The sequence below is a fragment of the Pipistrellus hanaki genome (genome assembly GCF_964339955.1).
Source record: "Pipistrellus hanaki genome assembly, chromosome: 1".
NCBI lineage: Eukaryota > Metazoa > Chordata > Mammalia > Chiroptera > Vespertilionidae > Pipistrellus > Pipistrellus hanaki.
The window spans coordinates 88,642,507-88,669,769 of record NC_140503.1 but is presented as its reverse complement, the minus strand read 5'-3'; the positions used below and the strand labels follow the sequence as shown (position 1 = coordinate 88,669,769).

General features: G+C 37.3%; 1 protein-coding gene across 2 annotated transcripts in view; it reads right to left on the bottom strand.

Annotated features, from left to right (window-relative positions):
* The window catches only part of MPP7 (MAGUK p55 scaffold protein 7), a 228,545-nt gene that overhangs the window by 76,438 nt on the left and 124,844 nt on the right, over positions 1 to 27,263 (bottom strand). For both annotated transcript variants that reach the window (XM_084876093.1, XM_084876092.1), the window contains 5 exons: positions 24,931 to 25,008; positions 22,498 to 22,578; positions 13,258 to 13,389; positions 4,458 to 4,539; positions 3,879 to 3,964 (listed from right to left, as the gene is read on the bottom strand). In XM_084876093.1, coding sequence (XP_084732219.1) covers positions 3,879 to 3,964; positions 4,458 to 4,539; positions 13,258 to 13,389; positions 22,498 to 22,578; positions 24,931 to 25,008 — 459 coding nt within the window. The remainder of the gene's footprint in view (positions 1 to 3,878; positions 3,965 to 4,457; positions 4,540 to 13,257; positions 13,390 to 22,497; positions 22,579 to 24,930; positions 25,009 to 27,263) is intronic.

The window sequence follows — 27,263 nt, the reverse complement described above, 5'->3', positions numbered from 1 at the left end:
GTAAAAGTCTTAAATTTAAGTTGTGAAACCATAAAAAGCCTGGGAGAAGATGTATGCAGAAAAATCTCAGACAATAAACTAGAAGTATTTTCATCAATACAACTCTTAGGGCAAGAAAAAAATAAAGAAATAGGACTATATCAAAGTAAATAGTTTCTGCACAGCAAATTGGACCATCATTTCAACAAAATGAAAGGGGAACCCATGGTGAGAAGACATATTTGCCAATGACACATCTCTAATAATGGTTAATATCCAAAATATATAATGCACTGATACAACTCAACACTAGGAAGATAAATAATACAATTAAAAAATTGTATTAAATTTTATTGAGGAAACTCCATACTGTTCTGAACAGATACTTCTCCAAAGATGATACTCAGATGGCCAATAGACATATGAAAGAATATGCAATGTCACTAATCATCAGAGAGATGCAAATTAAAATCACAATGAGGTATCACCATATACCTGCCAGAATGGCTGCCATCATTAAATCAACAAACAAGTGCTGGAGAGGATGTGGAGAAAGGGAACCTGAGTACACTGCTGGTGGGAATGTAGACTGCTGCAGCCATTCTGGAAAACAGTATGGAGTTTCCTCAATAAAATTAAAATTGAACTGCCTTTTGACCCAGGGATCCCACTTCTGGGAATATATCCTAAGAATCCCTAAACATTAGCTTGAAAAAATGTTTGCACTCCTATGTTCATAGCCACATCCTATATAATAAAAGAGTAATATACAAATTGACCATACCTCTACTACACCCACAAGCCATGCCCACCAGCCAATCAGGAGCAACTATGCAAATTAATACAACCAAGATGGCTGCAGCCACAGAGTGAGCAGGAGGCTTAGGTTTCCCTGGTAATGGAGGAAGCCAAGCTTTCCGCACACCCTGGCCAGCCCAGGTTTCCACTCAAGGCTACAAAGTTTCAATTAAAGAAGATAAATAAATTCTGACAAAAAAAATGATGGCAGCCACAGAGCTGGAGAGAGCAGGAGTCTTGAGTTGCCCCCAGAGATGGAGGAAGCCAAGCTTCCATAGCCCAGACCTGCCCTGGCTCCACTCAAGGCTACAAAGTTTCAATTATAGAAGATAAATAAATCCCATTAACAGAGCCTCCGCTTGGGTCTCAGGGGAGTGTGGCCAGCCTGCAAACCACCACAGGCCCCTCGCTCAAGCTGCCCCACATTCCAAGGGAACCCCCACCCTGATATGGGACATCCTTCAGGGCAAACCAGCTAGCCCCCACCTGTGCACCAAGCCTCTATCCTCCTATCTAATAAAAGAGTAATATGCAGATTGACCATCACTCCAATATACAAGATGGCTGCCCCATGTGGACAAAGATCCTGCCCCCATGTGGACACAAGATGGCCACCACAAGATGGCCAGCAGGGGAGGGCAGTTAGGAGGGACCAGGCCTGCAAGGGAGGGTAGTTGGAGGCAATCAACCCTGCAGGGGAGGGCAGTTAGGGGTGACCAGGCTGGCAGAGGAGGGAAGGTGGGACAAACAGCTGGCAGGGGAGCAGTTAGACATCAATCGGGCTGGCATGGGAATGGTTAGGGTGATCAGGCTGGCAGGCAGAATCGGTTAGGGGAAATCAGGAAGGCAGTCAGGCGAGCAGTTGGGAGCAAGCAGTCCTGGATTGTGAGAGGGATGTCTGACTGTCCATTTAGGCCCGATCCTGTGGGACAGTCGGACATCCCTCGAGGGGTGTCAGATTGGAGAGGGTACAGGCTGGGCTGAGGGACACTCCCCCAACCCCCATGCACAAATTTTGTGCACTGGGCCTCTAGTCAGTAGATAAGTGGATAAACAAACTGTAGTGGATTTTCACCATGGAATACTATGTGGCTATAATAAAGAAGGATCTCTTACCCTTTGCAATAGCATGGATAAACTTGGAGGTTATTATGCTAAGCAAAAAAAAAAAAAAAGCCAATCAAGAAAGACAAATACCGTATGTCTAATATGTGGAATCTAATGAACATAAACTGATGAACAAAATAGGGCTAGAGGCATGGACACATGGAACAGACTGACAGATCTCAGAGGGAAGGGGGGGTGAAGGTCGGGAGGAGATTCAGCATAGAACATAAACATAGCCCATGGACATGGACAGTAGTGTGGCAATGGCTGGGTGGAGTGAAAAAGGGTGTGGGGAAATGGAGGACATCTGTAATACTATCAATAACAACAAAAAGGATATGCAAATATAAAAATTGAAAGTATTAGGTAGCCACCTCAAAAAGGTCTATCAATTTATCCTACTACAAAAATCATATAAACATTTATTTCCCTATAACCTGGGTAACTCTTGGCATTATCAAGTTTTTAAATTCCTACCAGTCCAGTATTGTTCAGACATGATGTTTTCTTTTGTATATTATCTGTGCATATCCTTTGCCAATTTTTCTAAAAATGTTCTTTCTTGTTAATTTTATATAGTCTCCATATATTAAAGTATTAGCCTTCTTTCATATATACTGAAATTTTTTTCCTGCAATCTCATGTCTAAGGTTTTTTTTTTTGTTGTTAATCCTTACTCGATATTTTTTCCATTGATTTTTAGAGAGTGTAACGGAGGGAGGGAAGGAGGAGGGAGGAAGGGAGGGAGAGAGGGAGAAACAGCAATGTGAGAGAGACACATTAATTGACTGCTTCCCACACATGCCCAGAACAGTGATGGGGACTGAACCTGTAACTCAGCTATGTGCCCTTTACTGGGAATAAAACCCATGACCGTTTGGGACACAGGCCGACGCTGCAACCACTGAGCACACCAGTCAGGGCTCATTTGATTGTTTCATGTATGACACCTTTTTCTGTTCAGAAAGTTTTCTACAGTAATATCAGTTCTTTTTCTACTTGAATTTTATAATATTAATGTCTTACTTTACTTTTTGTAATTTTTAAAAACTTGAGTATTTAATTTGTTGAGATTTGTTTTTGTATGAGGTAGAAAATAGGGACTGACTTTATTTTTTCTAACTGAATCATCAATTAATCCAATCCATTTACAAAGTGATTTCATTGCTTTCCCTGTAATATAAAATGCCACTAAAGTCTATACTAAATATGCACATATACTAAGGTCTGTTTTGAAATACTAAACTTTTTTTTATTTCTGTAGATTCATAATATGTTTTCATAAATAACAGGAACAGTTTCTCTTCATTTTATCTTTATAAATGAACTTGATAATAAATATTGTTAAGACCTAAAATAATTTCATTCTGCTATGGATTTCATAAGACATTTAAATTAGTTTTACTATTTTATTTATTTATTTCTAAATATACTTTATTGATTTTTTACAGAGAGGAAGAGAGAGGAATAGAGAGTTAAAAACATTGATGAGAGAGAATCATTGATTAGCAGCCTCTTGCACAGCCCCTACTGGGGTTGTGCCCGCAATCAAGGTACATGCCCTTGACAGGAATCGAACCTGGGACCTTTCAGTCCGCAGGCTGACACTCTATCCATGTAAAAACACATGAGCCAAACCAGTTTAGGCAGTTTTACTATTTTATATACATAGAAAGTATAGGCTATATTGATGGGAGAAAGAAAAGATAAATAAATCACCCAAAAAATGGCATCTAATTGGGATAGGCCTTGTAATAAACTCTTTAGCTCATTTAATCTTCAAAACATTCCAGTGAGATAGTTAACTCTTCTTATTCATATTTTGTAACTGAAAATACTGGTGCAATAAAAAGGTTAAGGTATTTTCCAAAGACACATAAGGATTAAGTGATGGAGCTGGAATTTGAATCTTGGACTGCTGAATCCAAACCCTGTATTCATAACCTAGTTGGATATATAGTGATTTTATAATTTAAAATAAAATTTCAGCTTACCAAAATCCGAATGATTTCTTCAGGCTTTTTATCCTCAACTGGTATCCCGTTCACTTCCCTAAGTTCATCACCAACATGAATAAGACCTGGGTAATAGCAAATTCAGTAAATTAGCAGCGTTACCTACAAAAGAAACTGTAAGTTACATATCTGAGGATTGAAAAGAAGACCTTCTGGCTTCTCCAGTTTCAGATTCCATGCGTTTGTATAGCAATGAATCAAAGACTATAACATCAAAGAAAAACATTATGCTCAATGTCTAGAAATGCATATAATTTCCATCTTAGAAAATAATTCTAACTAAAAAAAAAAAAAAAGGCTACATGCTTTTAGTAGTATCTTTCAAATCAGAAACACTGAAACAAGTCTCAGTGTAACCATGCAAGCTAAGAGAGTAGAGAGAGATTTATTTTTCACTTATTTATACAAGTTCCCATATATCAAGACAGAGAAAAATATTTTATTTCTTGTTTTGTTGTATTATATCAAAAGACTATTATCCTCTTATGTATATATTAAAATGTTATCTGTGAAATGCAGCATGACTTGTCTATATTCACTTAACATTTAAACTCTTACCACTTCTGTCAGCAGCACCTCCTCTCATGATTCTAGCCACAATGATGGCCCCAGTCTGCTCATCTTTCTTAATGGTGGCTCCCTTTGAAGAAAGACAAAAGTATTTGTGGGTAAATGTGTGTATTGGGTGGTATGATGGGGGAGGAGAAACAAGGAGATTTATCTGCAAAAAGTGAAAACAACTACTAAGAAAAATAAAAGGAATGAGGCAGGAGGAATAGACATCATACCATGTGCCTTATAAATGTTCACTACTAGATCTAGAATTTTGAACTGTACATATACCATCTATAGTTTCCAGAAAAATTTAAATATTTTTGAAGTCTTTAGCTTCTTTAATATTATGAAAAATACAACTATCTTCTTTCTATTATAACGCCTTGTATTTAAATACTATTTGTTTTTACTTTTTAAAGCATTTCTTCATTTCATCTTTAAAATATTATATCCCACAAAGAAGGTAGAATATATATAAAGAAGCTTAAGTGAATAGAAAAATATTCTATAAATTATAAAATTCAGGTTATCTGACTTTTAGTTCAGTAGTCCTTCTACTACATGATTATGGTAATGGAATCAGTGAAAATAATAAATAAATTAATTAAAACTCCAAAGTTAGTTATATTTCTTAGCCAAGGGTAATATGAATTAATGGAAGAAAAGAAGTAGTCCAGGGCTTTTATGAACTAGAATTGTCCCTAGTACAAACAGAACTAACATTTTGGCATAAGATTAGGACACAATTTTAAAAAGAATCCAGAAATTCCTCATTTCTGGATGTTCAGAAGCAGATTAACTGAACGTTGCTTTGTAAGAACACTAGGCACAAATGGCTACTTTAAACGCCCTTTGGTGATTTTCCTTTCCAAGAAATTGGCACCAGCTTAGAAATGCAGCTCTGCACTTCATCACAGGGCAAAAAAAGATGCACATTAGGTGGTGACAGAACTGATCCCAAAGAAGAAAGTGGAATTTTTCTCAGGTGTGTCAATAAACAGGTTTATATCACTAAAAACAAATATGTAAGCAAAATTAGAAATCCATTTATAATAAGTACATTTTATATATGATAGCTATTAGATACATATCTCATAATAGTAAATAATTAAAAATTAAGTGTAGAATGATTTTGTGGCATTTTTCATCACCTATTCATGCATTCAAACCAAAGTCCTGAATGAGTATCTCTCTATGATCATAAATCTTATTGTAGATTCATTTATTACTGGTATTTTCTGCTTGTAAACAGTTAACATGTAACCAAGGTAACTGGAAATGTAATATTCTTAATATAAATAATGCATTTGATTAGATTAACTTTCATTTCCCTTAATAATGTATCTAGAACTTTCCCGCACTCTTGGTTCCGCTTCCGGTCCAGAGGCTGCAGAAACCAAAGGGACTTGGAACTCCAGCCACCCCCAGGACCGGACACTCCAGTGGCATTCCCAGGACACCAGCCGCTTGGCACCTGCATGTGTGCATGCTACCCATACAGGTTAATTTGCATGCTCACTCCTGATTGGCTCTGGGTGTTGTAGAGGTCAATTTACATATTTGTCTGTTATCAGTATAGGTTACTTATCCATAATTTACAAATGAGACCTTGTTTTCAAGATGGAGGTCATCAATTCCTTCCCTCTTTGTATGTGTATGTGATATTCCCATATCCAATAGTGAAAATGACTCAGAGGCATCTAAAGCTACAAGAAGACTTGCAGCTACCACTTGACTTACGCCAGCCACCACGTGAAAAATCATGACTGCTATCATGCTGTGAGGAAGCCCATGCTAGACTAGTGGAAATGCCACCTGGAAAAAGAGATACTGGACCAGCTCCCAACTTCCTTCCTACTACAGGTATCAGTTTAATTGTATGTGCTCAGCTGAGCCTGCCAACTTCCAAAACTGTGAAAGTTAATAATAAATTATTGTTTTGGCCACAAATTTGGGTGTGGTTTGTGACACAGAACTACAACTAGGACAGATTTTTCTCCACTATGGTTTATATACTGTTTTTCAGTATAGAGCTATCCAATTCATTGCGCCTAAAGCTAGTTATCACTTTGACTTATTTTGTGATTCAATGAAACAAGTGTAAACTGAGACCCTATTATGTGCCAGGCTCTGTTCTAAGAGCTTATAATACAACAGTGGGGGGGAAAACACACACAAATTTCTGCCCTGTCATGGAGATTATGCCTGTTCTAACAGAAAAGACAGACAATAAAAACATGAGATAATTATATTATAAAGTATGTTAGAAAGTGGTAAGCACTACGGGGATGAGTGGGGGAGGGAAGGGTAAGAAAGCTCAGGAGTGCCAGGCAAGTAGAGGGAACATGATGAAAAGACACAGATTTCACTGGGAAGATGACAACTGCATAAAGAAAGAATGGAAAAAAGTGGAGTTAGCTGAAGAGAAAGAGTTAAAGATATAGCCAGGGCAAAAGTGCTGTGGTGGCTATGAAATAAATGTCTAAAATAGAGCAAAGAAGCTAGTGTGGCTGGAGTAAAGTAAAAGGGAAGAAGTGGTAGGAGGTGAAGTCAGAAGGTAACAGACATCCAGATCATGTAGCTTTGTAGGTCATTGTGAGGACTCTAGAATTTACTAAGAATTAAAGATACAATATGCAAGGCTTTGAATAGCAGGAGTGTTGCAATATGAAAGGATCACTCCACCTACTATGTTAAGAGAGTGAAGGAGGACTTCTGATCAAGGTGGCAGGGCAAGTAAATGTAGTACTTTTAGGGGAGACCAGGCCAGCAGGGGAGGGCAGTTAGGGGTGATCAGGCCGGCGGGGGAGCAGTTAGGGGTTGATCAGGCCAGTAGGCAAAGGTGGTAAGGGGTGATCAGGTAAGCAGGCAGGTGAGCAGTTAGAATACAGTGGTCACAGATTGCAAGAGAGATGTCTGACTGCTGGTTTAGGCCCGAGGAATCCCAGACTGGAGAGGGTGCAGCTGGGCTGAGGGACACCCCATACCCCGTGCACAAATTTCACGCACTGGGCCTCTAGTAGTCAATAGTATTTTAATAATTATGTACAGTGTCAGATGGGTGCGAGATTTAGTGGGATGATCAATTAGTAAGTTATGTAGTATCTAATCACTGGGGTGTACACCTGAAACCAACATAATAATATTTGTTAACTAATTCAAAAATAAAAATGATTTAAAAATGGAAAGAAAAAAAAGAATGAAGGATAAAAAAAAAGATTAAAAAAATAAAAGAATGAAGGATAGCAAGGGCTAAAGGGAGGCTATTATTGTAATCCAATGGAAAGAGGACGGGAGCTTCAATCTGATTGGCAGGAGCAAAAATAATGAAAGGTAGACTGGATATATTATTGGTAGAGACAAAAAGATTTCCCAATGGGTTAGAAATGGCAAGTGAAAGAGGGGGAGAGTATAAAAGATAGACTCTATGGTTTTTGGCTGAGCAACTGGAAAGATGGGATTGTCATCAACTGAGAGGGGAACCCTATGGATGGAACACATTTGAAGACAAAGACCATTTTACTTTGGAACATGTGAAGACTGAGATGGCTATTAGACATCTAAATGGAGATCAAGTAGACAGGTGGACATACATACAAATTTAAACATTAGAATAAACGTCTAGAAGAGAGAAATAGCCCTGGAAGTCACTAGCACACAGATGTTGTATGAATCACTTCCAGAATATGTAAATAAAAAAGAACACTGAAGCCGAAACTGGTTTGGCTCAGTGGATAAAGTGTTGGTCTGTGGACTGAAAAGTCCCAGGTTCGATTCCAATCAAGGGCATGTACCTTGGTTGCGGGCACATCCCCAGTAGGGGGTAGGCAGGAGGCAGCTGATCGATGTTTCTCTATCCTCGATGTTTCTAACTCTCTATCCCTCTCTCTTCCTCTGTAAAAAGTCAATAAAATATATTAAAAAAAACATTTAAGGGTTACCTTGTTATAGATATGTACTATAAAATATAATACACTTGCTATCGGCTGATTCTCCCCTTCCTTGGATGGTAAACTATGAACCTGAGGAATAATCTCCCCCCTTCTACATGACATTAGCTAGCACTTGACTTATTTTCTTTACAATCTCTTTACTTCTGCAGATATTTGTTTCCATTTTGCTTTCCAAACTGCTATGTCATAATTCTTTTATGTATTCTTAGTGCAAGATGCATAAAAATAAAGCTCATTGCATATAATATTGTACAAAATTTAAAAATCCTAAGGCATATTTGCACATGCAAAATGAATTAAAATTTAATCTAATGTTTTATAACTTATATAATTATTTTTATAATTTATTTGGTGTGATTTTGGCAAAATATGAGAACTTAAGGTTAGATTGAGAAGAATAACTTCTGGTTAGATAATTGTTACTATTACTATAAAATGATTTATAAAAGAGAAATGCAAAGAGGACCAGGCTATCATGATCTCCTTGAATAAAAATTCCATCTCCTGTAACACTGCCAATATTATAAGACCTTTTTAAGCTGGTAGCACAGTTGATTTAAAGTTAATCCTTTGAAGTAGGGGTTTTCAAAGGATGGTATACCAAATATTTGCATCAAAACCCTCTGAGACACGTTTTAAAATCTAGATTCCCAAGCCTTGCCCAAAACCTACTAATGTAGGCCATTTACGGTAGAGGCCCATAAATCTGCATTTTTAAGTAAGCATCTCAGGTAATTCTTATAATAGCAGAGTTTGAGAACCACTATTCTAAAAGAACCAAGAAGACAATCCATGCAAGAAACGCTGAAAATTTAGGATGAAATCCACCTACCAACTAATAGAATTTCATTTTCTTAAGCTTGTCTAAAAATTAATCTCTGGATACAACAAACATAAGCTCCTCCAAACTCACAAGGGAGTGAGGATAGCTCTGCGTCTTATATCCTTATTGTTGTTTTTCTCCCCTTCTCTCAATTCTTTTATCCATCTCTCCCCTAGAATTACAATAGCACCCTGTCCCTTTCCATTGCCAAATGCCTACATGATCTTTGTTCATTGCCCCTTCTGGAAAATCATGCTGTGCTTAAATAGCTGTCATCTAGTCTTATTATTCAATGGACCATTTATCTAACACATAATGCACAAGAACATAAAAAGCATTTCAAATACATTATATCTCAGTTGATAATAAAACACTCTCAAAGAGTTATACTTTCTGATAAGGAAGCTGAGATGGAGTTGTTAAACAACTCACTGCTGTAAGGATATATGGCAAATAAGTGACACCCTATAACACTCAGGTCACCTAATGCAAGCTTGGTATTCATTTTACCACATTACACCTGGGTCAAATAAACAAAATTACATTCTTAACATGGATAATCTAACACTTGACTGCTAAATTATATGGCCTTTTCTCTTGAATCATTTGCCAAAATATCCTAACCATACACTTGAAAAAATTGTATTTAACTTTGGCTTCTTTCTCCTTGCCCATTTTTGGGGAAGCAGAGAGAAAAATGCCATTAAATACATTACAAACTTGCCAAATCCTATATAATAAAAGTCTAATATGCTAAGTGTCCACTTGTCTGGTCATCCATTCAACCAATCAAAGCATAACATGTTAATGATATGCTAAAGCTGTTCAACCACTCGCTATGACATGCACTGACCACGAGGGGGAAGACAGTAGATTGGTCAACCAGTTGCTATGATGTGCACTGACCACCAGGGGGCAATACTCTGACCGGTAGGTTAGCATGCTGCTGGGATCCTGCTGATCGGGACTGAGTGAAACAGGCTGAACATGCCCTGAAGCCCTCCCATGATCCCTCCTACGGATCCTGCTCAGCCCTGATTGTGCACTGGTGGGGTCCCTTGGCCTGGCCTGTGCCCTCTTGCAATCTGGGACCCCTCAGGGAATGTCAGAGAGCTGGTTTTGGCCCGATCCCACATGCCAGGCCAAGGGACCCCACTGGTACACAAATTAGTGCACTGGGCCTCTAGTTATACTATAATATACTAATAAGAAACTGAATAATTTTGAGACATGCTTTAATGTCCCCCAAATACACAAATATTACAAACCTGGAAAACATTCTCATGCTAAAGATAAATATTCAGTTTTTAAATAACTTACCAATTCAACATTATTTTTAAAGAAATTTCCCTGGTTCCCTTTCCTAAATATCTAACCTTTTGCTAGCACCTGCATAGCCCATAGGCTCAGTATAATCATAAGGGAATTTGTCATTGATATTCCCATGCATCTTCTTTTATTCTTGCTAATTTAATGTATAATACTTCTAGTAACCTAAATAAAAAACCCCAATGCTACTGTTGACTTCCTCTCTCCTTTTGCCCTCTGTATCCACAAGTCCTATTAAATCTAACATGTCACTCTCGCAGTGTATATCTTATATACACTGTATTATATAATCTATAATGGAAGAGGGTATTAGATGAATAATCACCACCTCAAAGTTAGGTCAAATTATTTCAGTTGTTACATGCTTATTAGCCAAATAAATGTTTAGTAACAAACTATGATAACACAGCTTTAGATTATTTTATATATGTCATTCAACGTTTTTGAATTTAAACTAATTCATAGTAGCTCCAGTCAAACCTTTTGTGAAATCTTAATGCAGTACATGCCGAATTTCTTTGATAAACATTTTAAAGATCTTATTTTATCAGAAGGCATGGGACTTAAATGTTGCTGATGAATATTTAAATGTTAGCTCACCAAAACTACTGTCCCTGAAGAAATTATGACAAACCAAATGAATTATTAATTATTGAACTTCCCAAGATAGTCTTTCAATGATCTCCCTAAAGGGCTGAATTTAAAGCAAAATAAAAAGGTGTTTAAATTAACAGATGCACAGAACCCACTAAAAATTAGTCACTTTATGGTGCTAGGCCCTGAGACAGCTCTTTCTATATTCAACATGAGTGTCACCTATTCTTACTAAATATATCAACCTCAAAAATAAAAATCACAAGCTTTTTAGGTTATCAGCCTAGAGCTATAATCACAGATGAAAAGCAGGAAGGTACAACCTAAATTAAATAATATTAACTAGGAATATAGGGAGTGCTAGGATATCCATGGATGAGATTCTGGGGCTCAATAAATCCCTTGATGGAATATGCAAACTTATCGCATACATTTTTCTCAGTAGGAATGTCCAATGCATTTATCTATCCTTAAACAAAACAAAAAAACGACCCCAAAAAAACAAAAAAGAGAAAAAAAGGACCAAAAGGGAAAAGTGCAAAGACACAATATCGTATAGACGATAAAACTAGAGCCTGGTGGGCAGCTCAACTGGTTGGAGCGTCCTCCCCTACACCAAAATGTTTCGGATTCGATTCCCCGTCAGGGCATATAACTAAGTCACATATCAGATCCATGGTCAGGGGGCCTATGAGAGGCAACCAACCAATGTTCCCCTCATACCGATTTTTTCTCTTTTTCTTTTCCTTCCCCTTTCTCTAAAAATCAATTAAAACATATTCTCAGGTATTAAAAAACAAACAAACAAACAAACAAACAAACAAACAAAAAAAAACACCAAGAAGAAAAAGCTAACTAGTATTTAAAAACAAAGAGCCAAGTTTGGATCTTGGTTCTACCACTCATTAGTAGTCATAATTGGGTAGGTTGCTTCACTTCTCTGAATATTAGTTTCCTGGTTTATAAAAAGAAAAACTATGATCCTCATACCAACCATGTGAATTAAATATAATGTATGTAAAGTACTTAAAATAGTACTCAGCAACTATTATATTATCAACTGCTATTTGCTTTAAGAAAATAGAAATATCTTAATTAGAATAAAATCAAGTGCTACATAATAAAATTAATTTATTTGTCTTTTGACTGTAGTTTTATAAATATATGAATACACTGCATATTTATTTTCTATTACTGCTATAACAAAGGACCACTGATTTAATGGCTTAAACAACACAAATTTATTACCTGACAATTTGGAGGTAGGAAGGCCAAAATGGGTACTAAGGGGCTAAAATCAATGTGTCAGCAGGGCTACATTTCTTTGGTGGATGTAGGATAAAATCCAGTCTTTGCTTGTTCCATTTGCTAGAAGCTTCTAGCATTCTGTGGTTCATTGCCACATCACTCCAACCTCTGTTTCCATCATCACATCTCCTTCTATGACACAGGCCTTCGTGCCTCCTTCTTTCACTTTAGTTAGGACGCTTGTGACTAGATTGAGCCCACTAGATAAACCAGAATAATCTCCCCATTCGAAACCTTTTGTTAACCCAGCCTGTGTTGCTCAGTGGTTGAGAGTTGACTAATGAACCAGGAGGTCACAGTTCTATTCATAGTCAAGGCCAGTGCCAGGATTGTGGGCTTAATACCAGGCAAGGGGCGTGTGGGAGGCAGCTGATCAATGATTCTCTCTCAGTAGTGATGTTTCTATATATCTCTCCCTCACCCTTTCTCTCTGAAATCAATTTTTAAAAATATTAAAATAAACCAATAAATAAAATAAATTAGTTTCCTAGAAAAAGCCATAAGCAATTATTCTTAAGCACCATTTAATCTCAAATCATCTGTGACTGGTCATATGCTTTCTTTTATAAATGTCAACAATTCACATTTTAAAATTATTGCTACTTATAACCAACAAAATGTCATTTCATTTTTCTAAATCATATATATTCTTTAGACATAAATGTTCCATTTACTTGAAAGTTTTAGGGCACAGAGGAAGTGTATTTTAAACCGAGGAATTTTTGGAATGTCCTCATCAGATTTAGCTTTTACATGATATCTACTCTTATCTGGGCACAAGTAAACCAAAACTTACCAGGGGTTCTCTATTTTTGACCAGACGAATTATTTTTACCGAGTCTTCCTCATCATCAATATCATCAGGCATAGGAGGCAATACTGGATCATATTTCTTCTGAGCTACAGTGTCATGTACAGAGAGCAAAGCCTATCAAAGTAAAAGGTTGATAAAAAAACAATTAATCTGATTGGTATTTCTGAGTTCTTGGAAAAGAATATATTCACCCCTATGTTCATAGCAGTACAATTTACAATAGCTAAGATTTAGAAACATCTGAAGTGCCCATCAGCATATGAGTGGATTAAAAAAAACATGGTACATCTACACAATGGAATACTATGCTTCTGTGAAAAAGAAAGAACTCTTACCATTTGAAACATCACGGATGGGCCTAGAGAACATTTTGCTAAGGAAAATAAGCCAGTTGGAGAAAGATAAATATCACATGATCTCACTCATTTGTACAATATAATGAACAACATAAACTGATAAAGAAAAATAGAGCCAGAGTCAGAGAAGCATCAAACAGACCATCCAACCTAAGAGGTAAGGCATGGGAGGGATGGGGTAAGAGATCAATCAGAGAACTTGTGTGCATGCATAAAGCATAACCAATGGACACAGACCGTAGGGGGGTGATTGCATATGCTGGGGGGCAGGGAGCGAGCTTAATCAAATACAAAATCCCAAATCTATAAAAGTATAAAGAAAATCTAATTGGTGACATTTGGTACACCGGGGCCAGGTATAATTTTAAACATTTAATAACATACAAATAATTATCCAGCCCCAAAATGTGAATAGTTCTAAGGTTGATAAACTGTGTATTATAGCTCCACTATTTGAGATTAGGGGATTCCTATGAAACCTTTCATAACCGAAATGGCATAAAGTAAAAAAGAAATTACCATTAATTTATATTAAAAAATGTTAGTGTTATCAGACCCCAAAAATAACTATCCAAAATAAAACAAAGATAAAATATAATAAAAAGAACATTACTGGCCTGAAGGACAATTTCAATGGCCTAACATATGCACATATACACAAAGAAAGGAAGGGTACTAAAAAATATTTGAGGGAATATGGCAGAAAATACCCCACCCCCCAAAAAAAAGCCACATGTTCAAGAAGATCAATGTATCTACCAAAAGAAACATAAAAGTAACATCATATTGATTGAAACCATTGATAAAGAGAAGATCTTACTATCATACCAAAAAAATGCATTATATATTAAAAAAATTTTAAATCACAACCCTTCTCATCAGTAACAATGTAGGAGTAGTATCTTTAACATACTCAAAGAAAAATACTATCAACCTAAAATTCTATACCTAGTAAAATATATTTTAGAAATGAAGGGATATTGAAGACTTTTTAGCCATAGAAAATCTCAAAAAATTAATCACCAACAGATTTGTATTTTAAAAAAATGTAATCAGAAGATTGTCAGATAGGAAGAATGGCATCAGATGGGACCATGAGTCCTTACAAAGAAATGAATATCAGAAATGTCCACCATCTTGGTATCTATGGCAACTATTTTATATAAAGTAAAAATAATAAAGATAACTAATGAACATATTTTAAAATAAAGTAATTATTATATTATAGGCAATATTAAGAACAAGAACAACAGCTCTGTATTTTTCCTCCTTAGCTTTCTACATTGAGTCCCGTGTATCTTTTCCAAAATATACCTTTAAGGTTTATAGATATCAAGTTCTAATTTTTAGTAGCTTTGTTTTACAATTATTTTTGTTTAGCAACATTTCTATTAGTAACCTTGTATTTTATTTTCTTCAATATACAAATTTTCCTTTCAAAAGGCAATTCTTAAATAAAAAATGTGTTTCCATATGCCACAACCACCAATCACAACAGATGGGTTTACCTGTCCCTCAGATGAATCTGCAAGAAGTTGAACGCTCAGGAGGCCCACTAGCTCTCAATGCCTTTGACCTCCTGAAGTCAATTCTATGTTCTATTTATCAATCAGGTCCACAGAATTAAGTGCCCTATCATAAGGTGAGTAAAACTAATTTATTCCTCCAGTAAAAAGCTTAACTTTTCCCTTTAGCAGACTTAATAAAATCTCATCCTTTCTGTATGCTCAATGATTAATTTCTTGCAAGTGAATGTTTTGGAAGCTAAAAAGTCACAACAAATTTCCTTATTTTATTTATTGTCTTTAAAAACTCTACCAAATTTCCCCTGACTTCTTAAATAATAACACCATGTTCTAGAGACGATATCACTTCACACTAAACTACCCCAGCCAAACCCCGGATACCCCATAGAATGAAGATGCATGGGGAAGGGAAAGCAACTCAGAGCAAGGACATTCAAGGGGAGAGTCCCATTGGAAACCCAATCTCAGGACTACAGAGGATCCACATACCAGACTACTCAGGGCTCTGACCTGCCACGTATCAGACTGGTAGCCAAAAGCTAGGAAGGCGAACAACTTGTGTTGTATGAAATGGACAAATAACTAGAAAAATACAATCTCCCACACCTGAATCAGAAAACCTGAATAGGCCAATAACAACTAAGGAAATAGGAGCAGTAATTTAAAAACTCCCAGCAAACAAAAGCCTGGTCCAGATGGCTTCACAGGGGAATTTTACCAACATTCAAAGAACTAATACCTATACTACTCAAGCTATTCAAAAAAACCCAAGAGGAAGGATTTTTAATCCAAGCTCTTTTTTATGAGGACAGTCTCATCCTAATTCCAAAACCAGATAAAGATACTACAAAGAAAGAGAATTACAGGCCAATATCCCTGATGAATATAGATGCTAAAATTCTCAAAAAAAATATTAGAAAATCAGATCCAGCAAGATATTAAAAAGATCATACACCATGATTATGTGGGATTTATTCTAGGGATGCAAGGCTGGTACAATATTCCCAAATCGATAAATGGTGATACATCACATAAACAAATTGAAAAGACATAAATTACATGATCATACAATAGATATAGAAAAAGCACTGGACAAAATCTAACACCCGTTTTTTAATAAAATCTCTCAACAAAGTGGGAAGAAAGGGATCATACGTCAACATAATAAAGGCCACGTATAACAAACGTACAGCGAACATCATACTCAATTGGAAAAAACTGAAATCATTTTCCCTGAAAACAGGAACAAGATAGGGATGTCTGCTTTCACCATTCATATTCAATATAGTACAGAAAGTGCTAGCCACTACGATCAGACAACAAAAAAATTAATAATAATAAAAGGCATCCAAATTGGAAAAGAGGAAGTAAAACTTTCATTATTTGCAGATGACATGATACGTATTGTACATAGAAAAATCCTAAATACTCCACCAAAAAACCCCACTAGATTTAATACATGAATTTGGCAATGTAGCAGGATACCAAAACAAACAAACAAAACAGAAAGGGATAGTAACTGACATTGATTGCACCGGAAAACCTACCTAGAGGCCTGTGACTGACACACCAATGGGTCGGACGACTACTCAGCAAAACCCAGCAAGCCTCACAAATAGCAGATCCAAAGGGTGAATGCGCAGTAGGCAGCAAAAACTGCAGAGCCAAACTCCACTTTTTGTTCTGCTGTTCTTTTTAATTTTATACTGTTACTTTGAATATAATCTAAATTATTTAGATTCCATTTTGTTTATGCTTTTTATTCCCTCTTACATCCCTATTTCTTTTTCTTCTTCTCCATTTATTCTTTTCCTTTGCCTTTTTAAAATTTATTTCCTTTTATTTTTTTCCTTCCTAGTTCACATTATTCAGTATTATTGCCTTTTGAAATTATTATTTCTCTTTTCATTTCCTTCTTGCTCTAATTCTTTTATAGTATTCCTTTTTAAAAAAATTTAATAAATCTTTATTGCTCAGATTATTACAATTATTTCTCCTTTTCCCCCTATAGCTCCCTTCCACCCAGTTCCCACCCCACCCTCTGCCCTTACCTCCCCCACATTGTCTTCATCCATAGGTGTATGATTTTAATACAATCTCTTCCTGCACCATCTACACCCCTTTCCCTTGATAATTATCGATCCACTCCCTTTCTTTGCCCCTGATTCAATTACTTCACCATTTTATTCTGTTACTCAGATTTTTAATTCACTTGATTTTTTAGATTCACTTGCTGATATATATTTATCATAATTTTTATCTTTACTTTTTTCTTCTTCCTCCTCTTCTTAAAGAACACCTTTCAGCATTTCATATAATACTGGTTTGGTGGTGGTGAATTCCTTTAGCTTTTTCTTATCTGTGAAGCTCTTTATCTGACCTTCAATTCTGAATGATAACTTCGCTGGGTAGAGTAATTTTGGTTGTAGGTTCTTGTTATCATCACTTTGAGTATTTCTTGCCACTCTCCTCTGGCCTGCATAGTTTCTTTTGAAAAATCAGCTAATATCATGTGGGTGCTCCCTTATAGGTAACTAACTGTTTTTCGCTTGCTGCTTCTAAGATTCTCTCTTTGTCTTTTTCCCCTGACATTTTAATTATGATGTGTCTTGGTGTGGTCCTCTTTGGATTCCTTTTGTTTGGGGTTCTGTGCGCTTCCTGAACTTGTAAGTATATTTCTTTCACCAGGTGGGGTAAGTTTTCTGACATTACTTCTTCAAATAGGTTTTCAGTATCTTGAACTCTCTCTTATTCTGGTACCCCCATAATTCTGATGTTGGTATGCTTGAAGTTGTCCCAGAGGCTCCTTACACTACCTTAAACTTTCTGGATTCTCTTTTCTTCTTGCTTCTCCAAAGGAGTGTCCTTTGCTTCTTTGTATTCCAAATCTTTGACTTGATTCTTGTGTTCCTCTAGTCTGCTGTTGGGTCTCTGTATAATATTTTTTATTTCAGTCAGTGTATGTTGAATTTCTAGTTGGTCCTTTTTCATATCCTCGAGGGTCTCATTAAATTTATAGGCCTTTTCTAGAAAATTATTGAAAAACATTATAACTGTGGTTTTGAACTTTATATCCAGTCTTTTGTTCTCCATTTCTTTCGTTTGTGATTTATTTCCTTGTCTCACAATTTTTGCTGCTTCCCTGAGTTGGTAGAGTGGCTTTGTGTGCTTGGTGCCCTATATGGCCCAATGGGTCAGCCTCCCCAATTACCTGAGGTAGACACTCTTGTTTCTCCCCTTGTGGACTGTGTGTACAGCCTTGTTGTAGTTAAGTCTTGATTGTTGTTGGTATCATTGGGAGAAACTGACCTCCAGGCCAATTGGATGTATCAGCTATGTCTATGCCAGGATACCTTCTATATTGGAGACAGTCTTATAGGATCAGACTTGTAAAATTGCAACAGCCTCTGTGCTCAGCTTGGATGGGGCAGTCTCAGGGCTGAGCTGACAGTCTTGGCTTCCCATCAAGCCCTGCCCTTGTGGGCGCACCTCAGATCTCTGCCTTCCAAGGATCCCCTGAGTTTCCGCCAAACAGTCCAGATTCCCCTTGTAAGAGCATGGGTGCCCCAGGGGCTCACCCAGAACTGGGTTGGGTCTCAGTATAATATTTTTAATCCCAGTGCAGTAGGAACTATGATTCAGTGCAGTCTGGAGCTTCTGACTCCTTCTGCTGTGGAGAGGCCGTGGCAACATCCGCAGTTAGACCTCTCTGCGCACACTCACTCGCACAAGTAGGAGCACCTCTAGACCCTGCCCGCTGTGGCTCCAGACTCCCCCAAGTCTCCCAGTCTCTGAGTCTCCGGATGCCTTTCTCTACAATCCAGACTCCACCCATATGAGCCTGGGTCTACGTGGTTTCATCCAGGGTTGGGGTTCAGTGCAGTCGGAGGCTTCTTTTCCCCTCCTGCCAGCCAGGCACTCAGCAGTCCTTCCTCTCTGCACAAGTGTCTCCCTACCTCAGTGTTTTGCGGTTCCCTGATCCCTGAGCCTCTCTCCTTCTTTCTAGTTGTAGATTTCCCAGTCAGCCAGCTTTCCTGTGGTTTTGGATGATGTCCATTCTGTCTTTTAGTTGTTGTTTCGAAATTGTTGTGAGAAGCGGCAGCTTAGGTGCTTACCTAGGCCACCATCTTGGTTTCTCTATATAGTATTCTTTTTTATATTCCTTTCCTCCTCTTCTCTTTTCTTATGTTTTCTTGTTGTTGGTGGTGTTTTGGTTCTTGTGATTAGTTTTATTGTGCGTGTGCGTGCGTGTGTGTGTGTGTGTGCGTGCGTGTGTGTGTGTGTGTATGCTATTTTCAGTTTTGTCCTTTTTTGTCTTGTCTTATTATGTCAGAACCTGTATAACAGTTGACTCAAGGTGGTTGGGGTTGAGCCTCATACATGAGGATCAAGCGTACCCACAGAAGGGACAACAGAAATCAGGATCAAATTATAATAGGAGAGCCCCAATAATCTATACAAGGGACATTACCAGAGCACCCAGTCATCTCAGAATACCAAGAGGATTGCACTATGGAGTCCCACTACAGAAGGCCAGCCCACCAGAACTGGGAAACATAACAATAAATAGAAACAAGCATTAAAATGGAGCCAAAATGAGGAGACAAAGAAGGCTCAAATGAAAGAAAAATAGAATCCTCCAGAAGAAGAGCTAAATAAAGTAAAGATAAGCAATTTATTAAACATAAAGTTCGGTGTAATGATTATAAGGATGCTCAACAGCATGAAAAGTAACACAGAAATTAAAAAAAAAAAAGTCAAAAATGAAGAATGACATAACAGAAATAAAGAATTCGCTGGAAGAAATAAAAAGCAAATTAGAAAAATGCAGGAATAAAATCAGCAAATTACAAAACAGGTTAGAAAAATAATCAGTCAACCAGAGAACCAAAAAGAAAAAAAAAATTATTAAGAAAAAAATTTAAGGAAACAGGGACTACAAGAAACATAACAACATTCACATCATAGTAATGCCAAAAGGAGAAGAAAGTGACCAAGGAATAGAGAACCTGTTTGAAGAAATAATCACAAACAATTTCCATATCCTGGTGAAGGGAAAAGTCACACAAGTTCCAGAAGCACAGAGATCCAAGCAAGAAGAATACAATAAGACTCATATAAAAATATATAATAATTTAAATGCCAAAAATTAAAGATAGAGAAACTTACAGGCAATGAGAGAAAAGCAACTAGTTACCTTCAAAGGAGCTCACATAAGGCTGTCAGCTGATTTCTTAACAGAAACACTATAGACCAGAAGAGATTGCCTGAAATTTTCAAGCTAATGAAAGGCAAGGATCTGAAACCAAGACTACTCTATCCAGCCACGCTATAATTCAAATAAATAGTGAAATAAAGAGCTTCCCAGACAAAAAAAAAAAAAAAAGGCAAGAGGAGTTTATTATCTCCAAAGCAGCTGCCCCACAGCTCTTGCTCAGATGCCAGACAATTTAGTTCCTCTCCATATTTTGCTGGGTCCTTTCAAGCTGCTACTCCAGCACTGGAGCTCACAGTGAGAACCTCCTAGTAAGTCTGTGTGGACCCTTTAAGAGGAACTGCCTGGATCTCCATTAGCCTCCCTGTCACCCAGCCACAATTCCTGTTGGTTTTTATAGCCCAAAGTTACCAAGACTTCTCTTTCCAGCACTGGAACCCTAGGCTGAGGGGTCTAGAGTGGGGCTGAAACTACTTGCTCCTCATAGAAGGCCTCTGTAGCCCAGATATCCTGCCTGATTAAAAAATGCTACACATGGGTGTCAGAGTAGCCCATTACATGCTTCTGCTCCTCCTACCAGTTTCAATGTGGCTTCTTCTTTATTTCTCCAGTTGTAGGACATCCATTCAACCTGATTTCAGGCGGTTCTGAATGATGGTTGCTCTTTATTTTAGTTGTAATTTTGATGGAGGAGATGAGTATAGCATTTAGCTACATCATCATCTTGACACTCCTCTACCTTTATTTTTTTGAATATCAATTTAAGACACATACAGCACAGTTCCAATGGAGATTTTTCAAGGAAGGTAGAAACTGGTTTTTGTATTAAGGAAGATATTTTCATTCAACAGTCTATATAAGCTTATCAGAAATCACCATAACTAATCATTTATATTATATACCAGAGGCCCAGTGCATGAAAATTCATACACTGGAGGGGGGTCCCTCAGCTTGGCCTGCCCCCTATCACAGTCCGGGAGCCTTCAAAGGCAGGAGGCAACCCAGTGATCAGGGGAAGGCAACACCCTATCACACCTCTGCTGCTGTCACTGCTGTCAGTGCAAGCCCTGGTTACCTGAGCCTTGGGCAGCCTTGTGTAGCTGGGCAGCCGCCATCCAAGGCTTGCCTGCACCTCAAGCTGGCCCTGGGTGACTGGGCAGCCTACATCTGAGGCTTTCCTGTGCCTTGGGCTGGAAAGTGATGTTGAGGGGACTGGATACCATCATCTTGGATGTGTGGCAGTCAATTAGCATATTCCCTCCTTATTGGCTGAGGGTGCCACCATCTTTGAGGATGTGACAGTCAATTAGCATAGTCCCACCTTATTGGCTATGGTACTGCCATATTTGAGGGTGGGGCAGCAATTGCATATTCTTTCCTTATTGGCTATGGGTGCCGCCATCTTTTCAATGGCATGAGGGTCAATTAGCATATTACTTCTTTATTAGATAGGATATTATGCAACCTATATGTAATTTTGACTCATGAACAATATTTTCTATACAATTGTAGTAGAGTCAAGTGAGTATATAGCGCTTTTGGGATTTAGTGCATTTTGGACCATAAAATTAGTAGGAAATTTTCAAAATGCCTTATATTAACTAATCACAGTTAGAGGGAAAATAAGTGACAAGCATGGGAGAAAAATGCCAAAAAGAATTAAAATATTACCAATATTATAGTTGTATTTACACTGAAAGCTGCTCGACTTTATAAAATAGTTGGTAGAAGGACAGGATACAGGTGGACAGAGGCGAGGGGGTGGGGGGAGGAGGAAGAAGAGGAATGTTAAACTGATCCAGGAAAATATATAATTGTAAAATATATTGCAATATCATTAACTAGTAAAATGAACATATACCAAATCACTAATAGGTTCTGTATTCTGTACTCATAATTTCATTAAAAAGGAACATAATCTTGAAGCTACCTTCAGAGCTTCCCAATTAATGTATTTTATAATTTGTCACAACATTATCATTAAAAGCTCACCTCTTTTTCCTTAATGAGATTTAGTCTATTAAAATACTATGCACTTATTAAAAATGAATTTACTTGAAAATTGAAGCTCAGAGTAAAATTCATCTGAGGTGACCTTTGGAAGATATTCATTGCATGTCCTCACCTTCACATTGGGTTTTGACAGTAGTTTCAACAGCTCTCTGATCTCACTATTTAATGGCTTGTTCTGCAGCTCTTCAGCCAGCTGCAAGAGAGAACACATTGACATAAAGAATATTTAATAAGAGCATCATGTAGTTCCATGTGTGCCCACTACAGATCTATCTTGTGGACTGTCCAGAGATTAAGGAAAAGTCAGCATGAAATAAAACGGTATATCAATCATTGCTTTTCTTTTTAGACCCTTGCTAGCCCAGATCTCAGCCCAGCCCTTTGGCTAAGTGCAGCCCAAGGAATCACATCAGCCAGATCACCTTCTGATTTATTGCAATGAGGGCAAACCACGGCACTTCATCTACCAAAATGGCCTTCTGCATACAGACAAAGAACTACTTGTAAAACGTACTGGATTAAACTTTGACACTATTAAAAAAGAAAGAAAGAAAGAAAGAAAATAGAAAGAAGCAGGGGATGGTGGAGGGGAGCTCTGAATGAGGTGGTGAAACCCACAGGGTTTCCAAAATCCCATAGTAGCTTGCTGTTTAGATCTGGGTAAAAAGAACTAGAATGCCTCTAATAAGGCAAAGGTCCAAAACTTTTATTATGTTTACCTACACAGACTATGGAGTCTGCTAAAAATAAACCAGGTTAATCATAAAATGACTTATAATAGGTTGACAACTACTCCAGTGCCAAAAACACTGACTATACTCTATTACAATGGTCAACAATTCACATTTGCTGGTTCTAGTTAAAGCAAGGACTAGAGCTTTAAACCTGCTTCATATTCTTAACTAAGATCTTCCTATCAATATTTCTATTCAATATTGGGCTATAGGAAGGGTCATATAATTTTCATAAGAAGAAAAGCAAGATTCAAATAGAAAAAATATTAAAATTACAAAATATACAATACAAATTTAAAACTATGTACATATATTTTAACTTTAAAACCTTTCTTAAAACATTGCATAAAATCTGTCCTATTTTTATCTCTGGAAAAGGACTTTTCTCTAAAAGAAGGATGACATATAAATTACACACACAAAATAAAATCCAATAAAATTGGTATATTCATTTATTACATTTCAAAAAGTGGTTTTTACTTTTTAAGGTAACATTTTTATAGAATTAGCTTACAAAAAGTTGCAAAGGTCACTTAATATATAACAATATTTTTAACATTTCAATATATTGATCTGATGAATTACTATTATACCACATTTATATATTAGTCTCTAGTTTTTTATAAGCACATTATCATAATATGATTGGGCCTCAATTACATTGATTTACAAACAAATATTTCTCCAAACCTTCAACAGTAAATGTTTCCAAATTTTACTTTCTCAAGTGGCAAATGCAGCTTTCTGTAGAACTCTATCTACACTTTTATTCATCTTCCCTTTAAATGTTTTGGTTCTATAATGCAGAGGCAAACTTCCTTATAAAACACATATACTGAAATATACTTGTAATTTGTAATTTCTATAGATTCAAAATGGAAGGAAAAATGTTTGGGAACTAAACAAATAACCCACAACTTAGAGATTTATTACATGCTTTATTTTATAAATTAGAAATATAAAATACATTAAAAAATCAACATCTGAAGATGGCCATTTTTAAAATTATAATTTTGGCCCTGATATTTTACTAAACTGAATTATAATTGGTTTTAACATAACAAAGTAAAAACTTAAAAAGCAAAAAATAAGCTGCAGGAGATCACCAAAACCAGCCTTCACACTAAACATATTTCTCATCTAGCTTAGTGTCCCTTACAGTTTACCCAGGTGTGCTCTCAATTCATCCAAGTCCGAAAGTTAACAGTAAGAAACAGCAAGTTAGTTCCTTACCCCAGATTGAAAATAAAATTATAGCTACAGGAAATTAACTACTCCATCAATGCCAGCTGCTTCTAAAATTTATCCTTTGGTTATGAATGTAATTTGGAAAGGTCTAATACCCATAAATCATTACTATGCTTTATAATCCATTTTAAAAACAATCCTGTCTTTTTATGTATTTCTTATGCCTCATTCCTATACTAGTATCTGTCATTTTTTAGTACTGTCAGCAAAAGAGCTATCTCATTTGTCTTTATTTCTCCAAAGCATTCCTCTCGTCTGTGACTTTCTGCGTACACTAATAGCTGACAGCTTCTCTCTCCCCCAGAGAATTACAGCCTAAAATTTATATTACGTAGTTACCAAGGCAGAACAAGAGGGTATCTACATGCAACATTTTTAAAACAGGAGAGTGAAAATAAGCATAATATCAGCATAAGCTCTGTGATGACAGGACGATTGGAAACATTTGCAACTACTCTGGTTTTCACTCATAGTATCGTGTGCATCTGTCTGCACTAGGGTAAGTTCCGCTGTGGCCAGCCGGTGGCAAACCTGTCCCAGTGATCTCAGAAGGGCACACTTACATCATCCGCCAAGGCTGCTGCGCTGTGGAGGATGGGCACCGGGTTCTGCCTCTCATAGTAGTGCAGTTTTTCATAAATCTGGAAGAAAAGCAAGTTAATATAAGTTCAACTGCGAGCAAACATCTGAGATAGCTATTTTTATCATTGCAAATAGAAACTGATCATTGAACATTCTAAACAAAAAGATGAATGGTTCTATAGATGACAAATATGTGTACATAATTCATCTATTACTATGGTCCAGGGTTTATAACATGAAGTCAAACAGAAAATAAAATCATCATCAAATAGGACCCACACAGAAACTACACCTTTGTGGGATTTCTCTCCCCCCCCACCCCCCCAAAACAAACATTAGCTAACTAAAACCTTTAATTTCTTAAACACATTGCTTCAATACTTCAAGCATTGGTTGTAGTTTATATTCCTGTTAAAAACATAAATTGTGATTAAAGGAAAGCAGTCATCTGGCAGCCACATCCTGATGGCTGGGATGCACTGAGCATCGGGAGAATGGCAGCGGGTGCTGAGGGGCCTGTGAGGCACTCCAGGAACACGCTGTTCCTTTTACTTACTGTTTTGTTTTGTTTTTAAATTGCCAACTTCACCCTCAAAATTCAAATTTCTAAGAAACAATGGGATCTCTCACAATTAGAGACATTTCTTATAACTAGTTAGCTTAAATGATTTTCCATAATGGAAAACAAATAAAATTATATTAATAAATAAAAAAATAATTTGGAACCTAACTTTCCATTATCATTACTCAATTAACACAAAGGGAAAAGTATTGTAAAGCATTATAAGATGAATTCCTTGAAAATTTTAGTACTGTAGTTTAGAAATGAAAGATGCTTTGACAAACACAAAACAACTGGCACTTGTTTAATCTATCTCAGCTTTTACACTTAAAATATTATACTTGAAAACTTAGGTTAGCCTCTTATTTATGTTTGACCAAACTGCCCCCTACTATACAATATGAAAAATTGTTGAACCTCTCAATTTCTTGTTTCTAATAAGTATCAAGTGATACACTCTTTAATTATACTCAAAGCTTAACCAAACTTTTTTGTAAAAAGTCTGGAAGATCGATTTCACTTTGAATACCCAGATGCTATTGCGAAGAGAGGATTTTATTATCATCGTGGCAGCCCAGTACATAATGCAAAGCATCAAGTAGAGAAGTCTGACACTTATGATATTACCAGAATGACAGGACAATACTTTTACTTAATATCTTAGAACTGTTAAACATTTATCACATTTGAGTAATAAACAAAATTTCAAGAACACAGATTTATAAAAAGTAAGATTTGATTTGAAAAACTGACAGTATAATTTAAAACCAATCATTCTAAAAGTTAAATAAATTTTCCCTAATTATCAAGAATTGGGTTACCTCAACATTTACTATCACTGACCTTACCCCTCATAAACTCCTCCACCTTACTGCAACTATGTGTTTACGTAAATGTCTGCTTTCCTGCAATAATAAATATAGAGGCTTATATGTCTTAGCTACCATGTGCCTGTATTACTTACCTAATAGTTATGAGTATTGTTAGTAATACAGTCTTTAATGAGTTCAATTTCTGAATACCTTAACCCTCAAGAATATGAAATGTAGATAGCTCCATCATCCCATTTATATACTGTATATAAAAAGCCAGCGACCAGAACACTGTAATGACCAGAATGACTTGTTGCTATGACACCCACTGCAGCCAGCAAACCGGCCCGATGCGGGGTGGGCCCAGCTGGACAACCTTCCTTGGCCCCTCCCCCTGGCTGATAGGCCTCACCCGTGATAGGCCTCTCCCACCAGATCGAAGGTGGGGCAGCTGGCCAACATCCCCCCTCCCCCTGCAGCCCTTACCCCCAGGTGGCCCTGCCCCTGATCAGCCTATCTCACCCCAATAGGGGGCAGGGCCGGCCAGCCAACCACCCAGGGCCCCTCCCCATGGCTGGACCCACCCCCAATCAGCACTCACCACCCTCATCAGCCCACGACCCCTCACCCCAGCCAGCTCCACTCCCAAATGGACCCACCACACACCAACTGGGGGGTGGAGCTGGCTGGCCAACCTCCCACAGCTCCTCCCCTGGCCAATTTAGGGGCGGGGTCAGCTGGCCTTTTGGCCACAGCCCCTCCCCCCAGCTGGCCTGGCCCTGACTGGGGTGGGCCCCCTCTGGCTAACCTTCCGCTGTCTCCTCCTCCCAAAAGGCCCAGTCCTGATCCACCAGTTGGGGCAGGGCTGGCCAAACCCCACTCATGCACAAATTCATGCACCTGGCTTCTAGTTTTATACAGGATATATAGGTGTACAGGA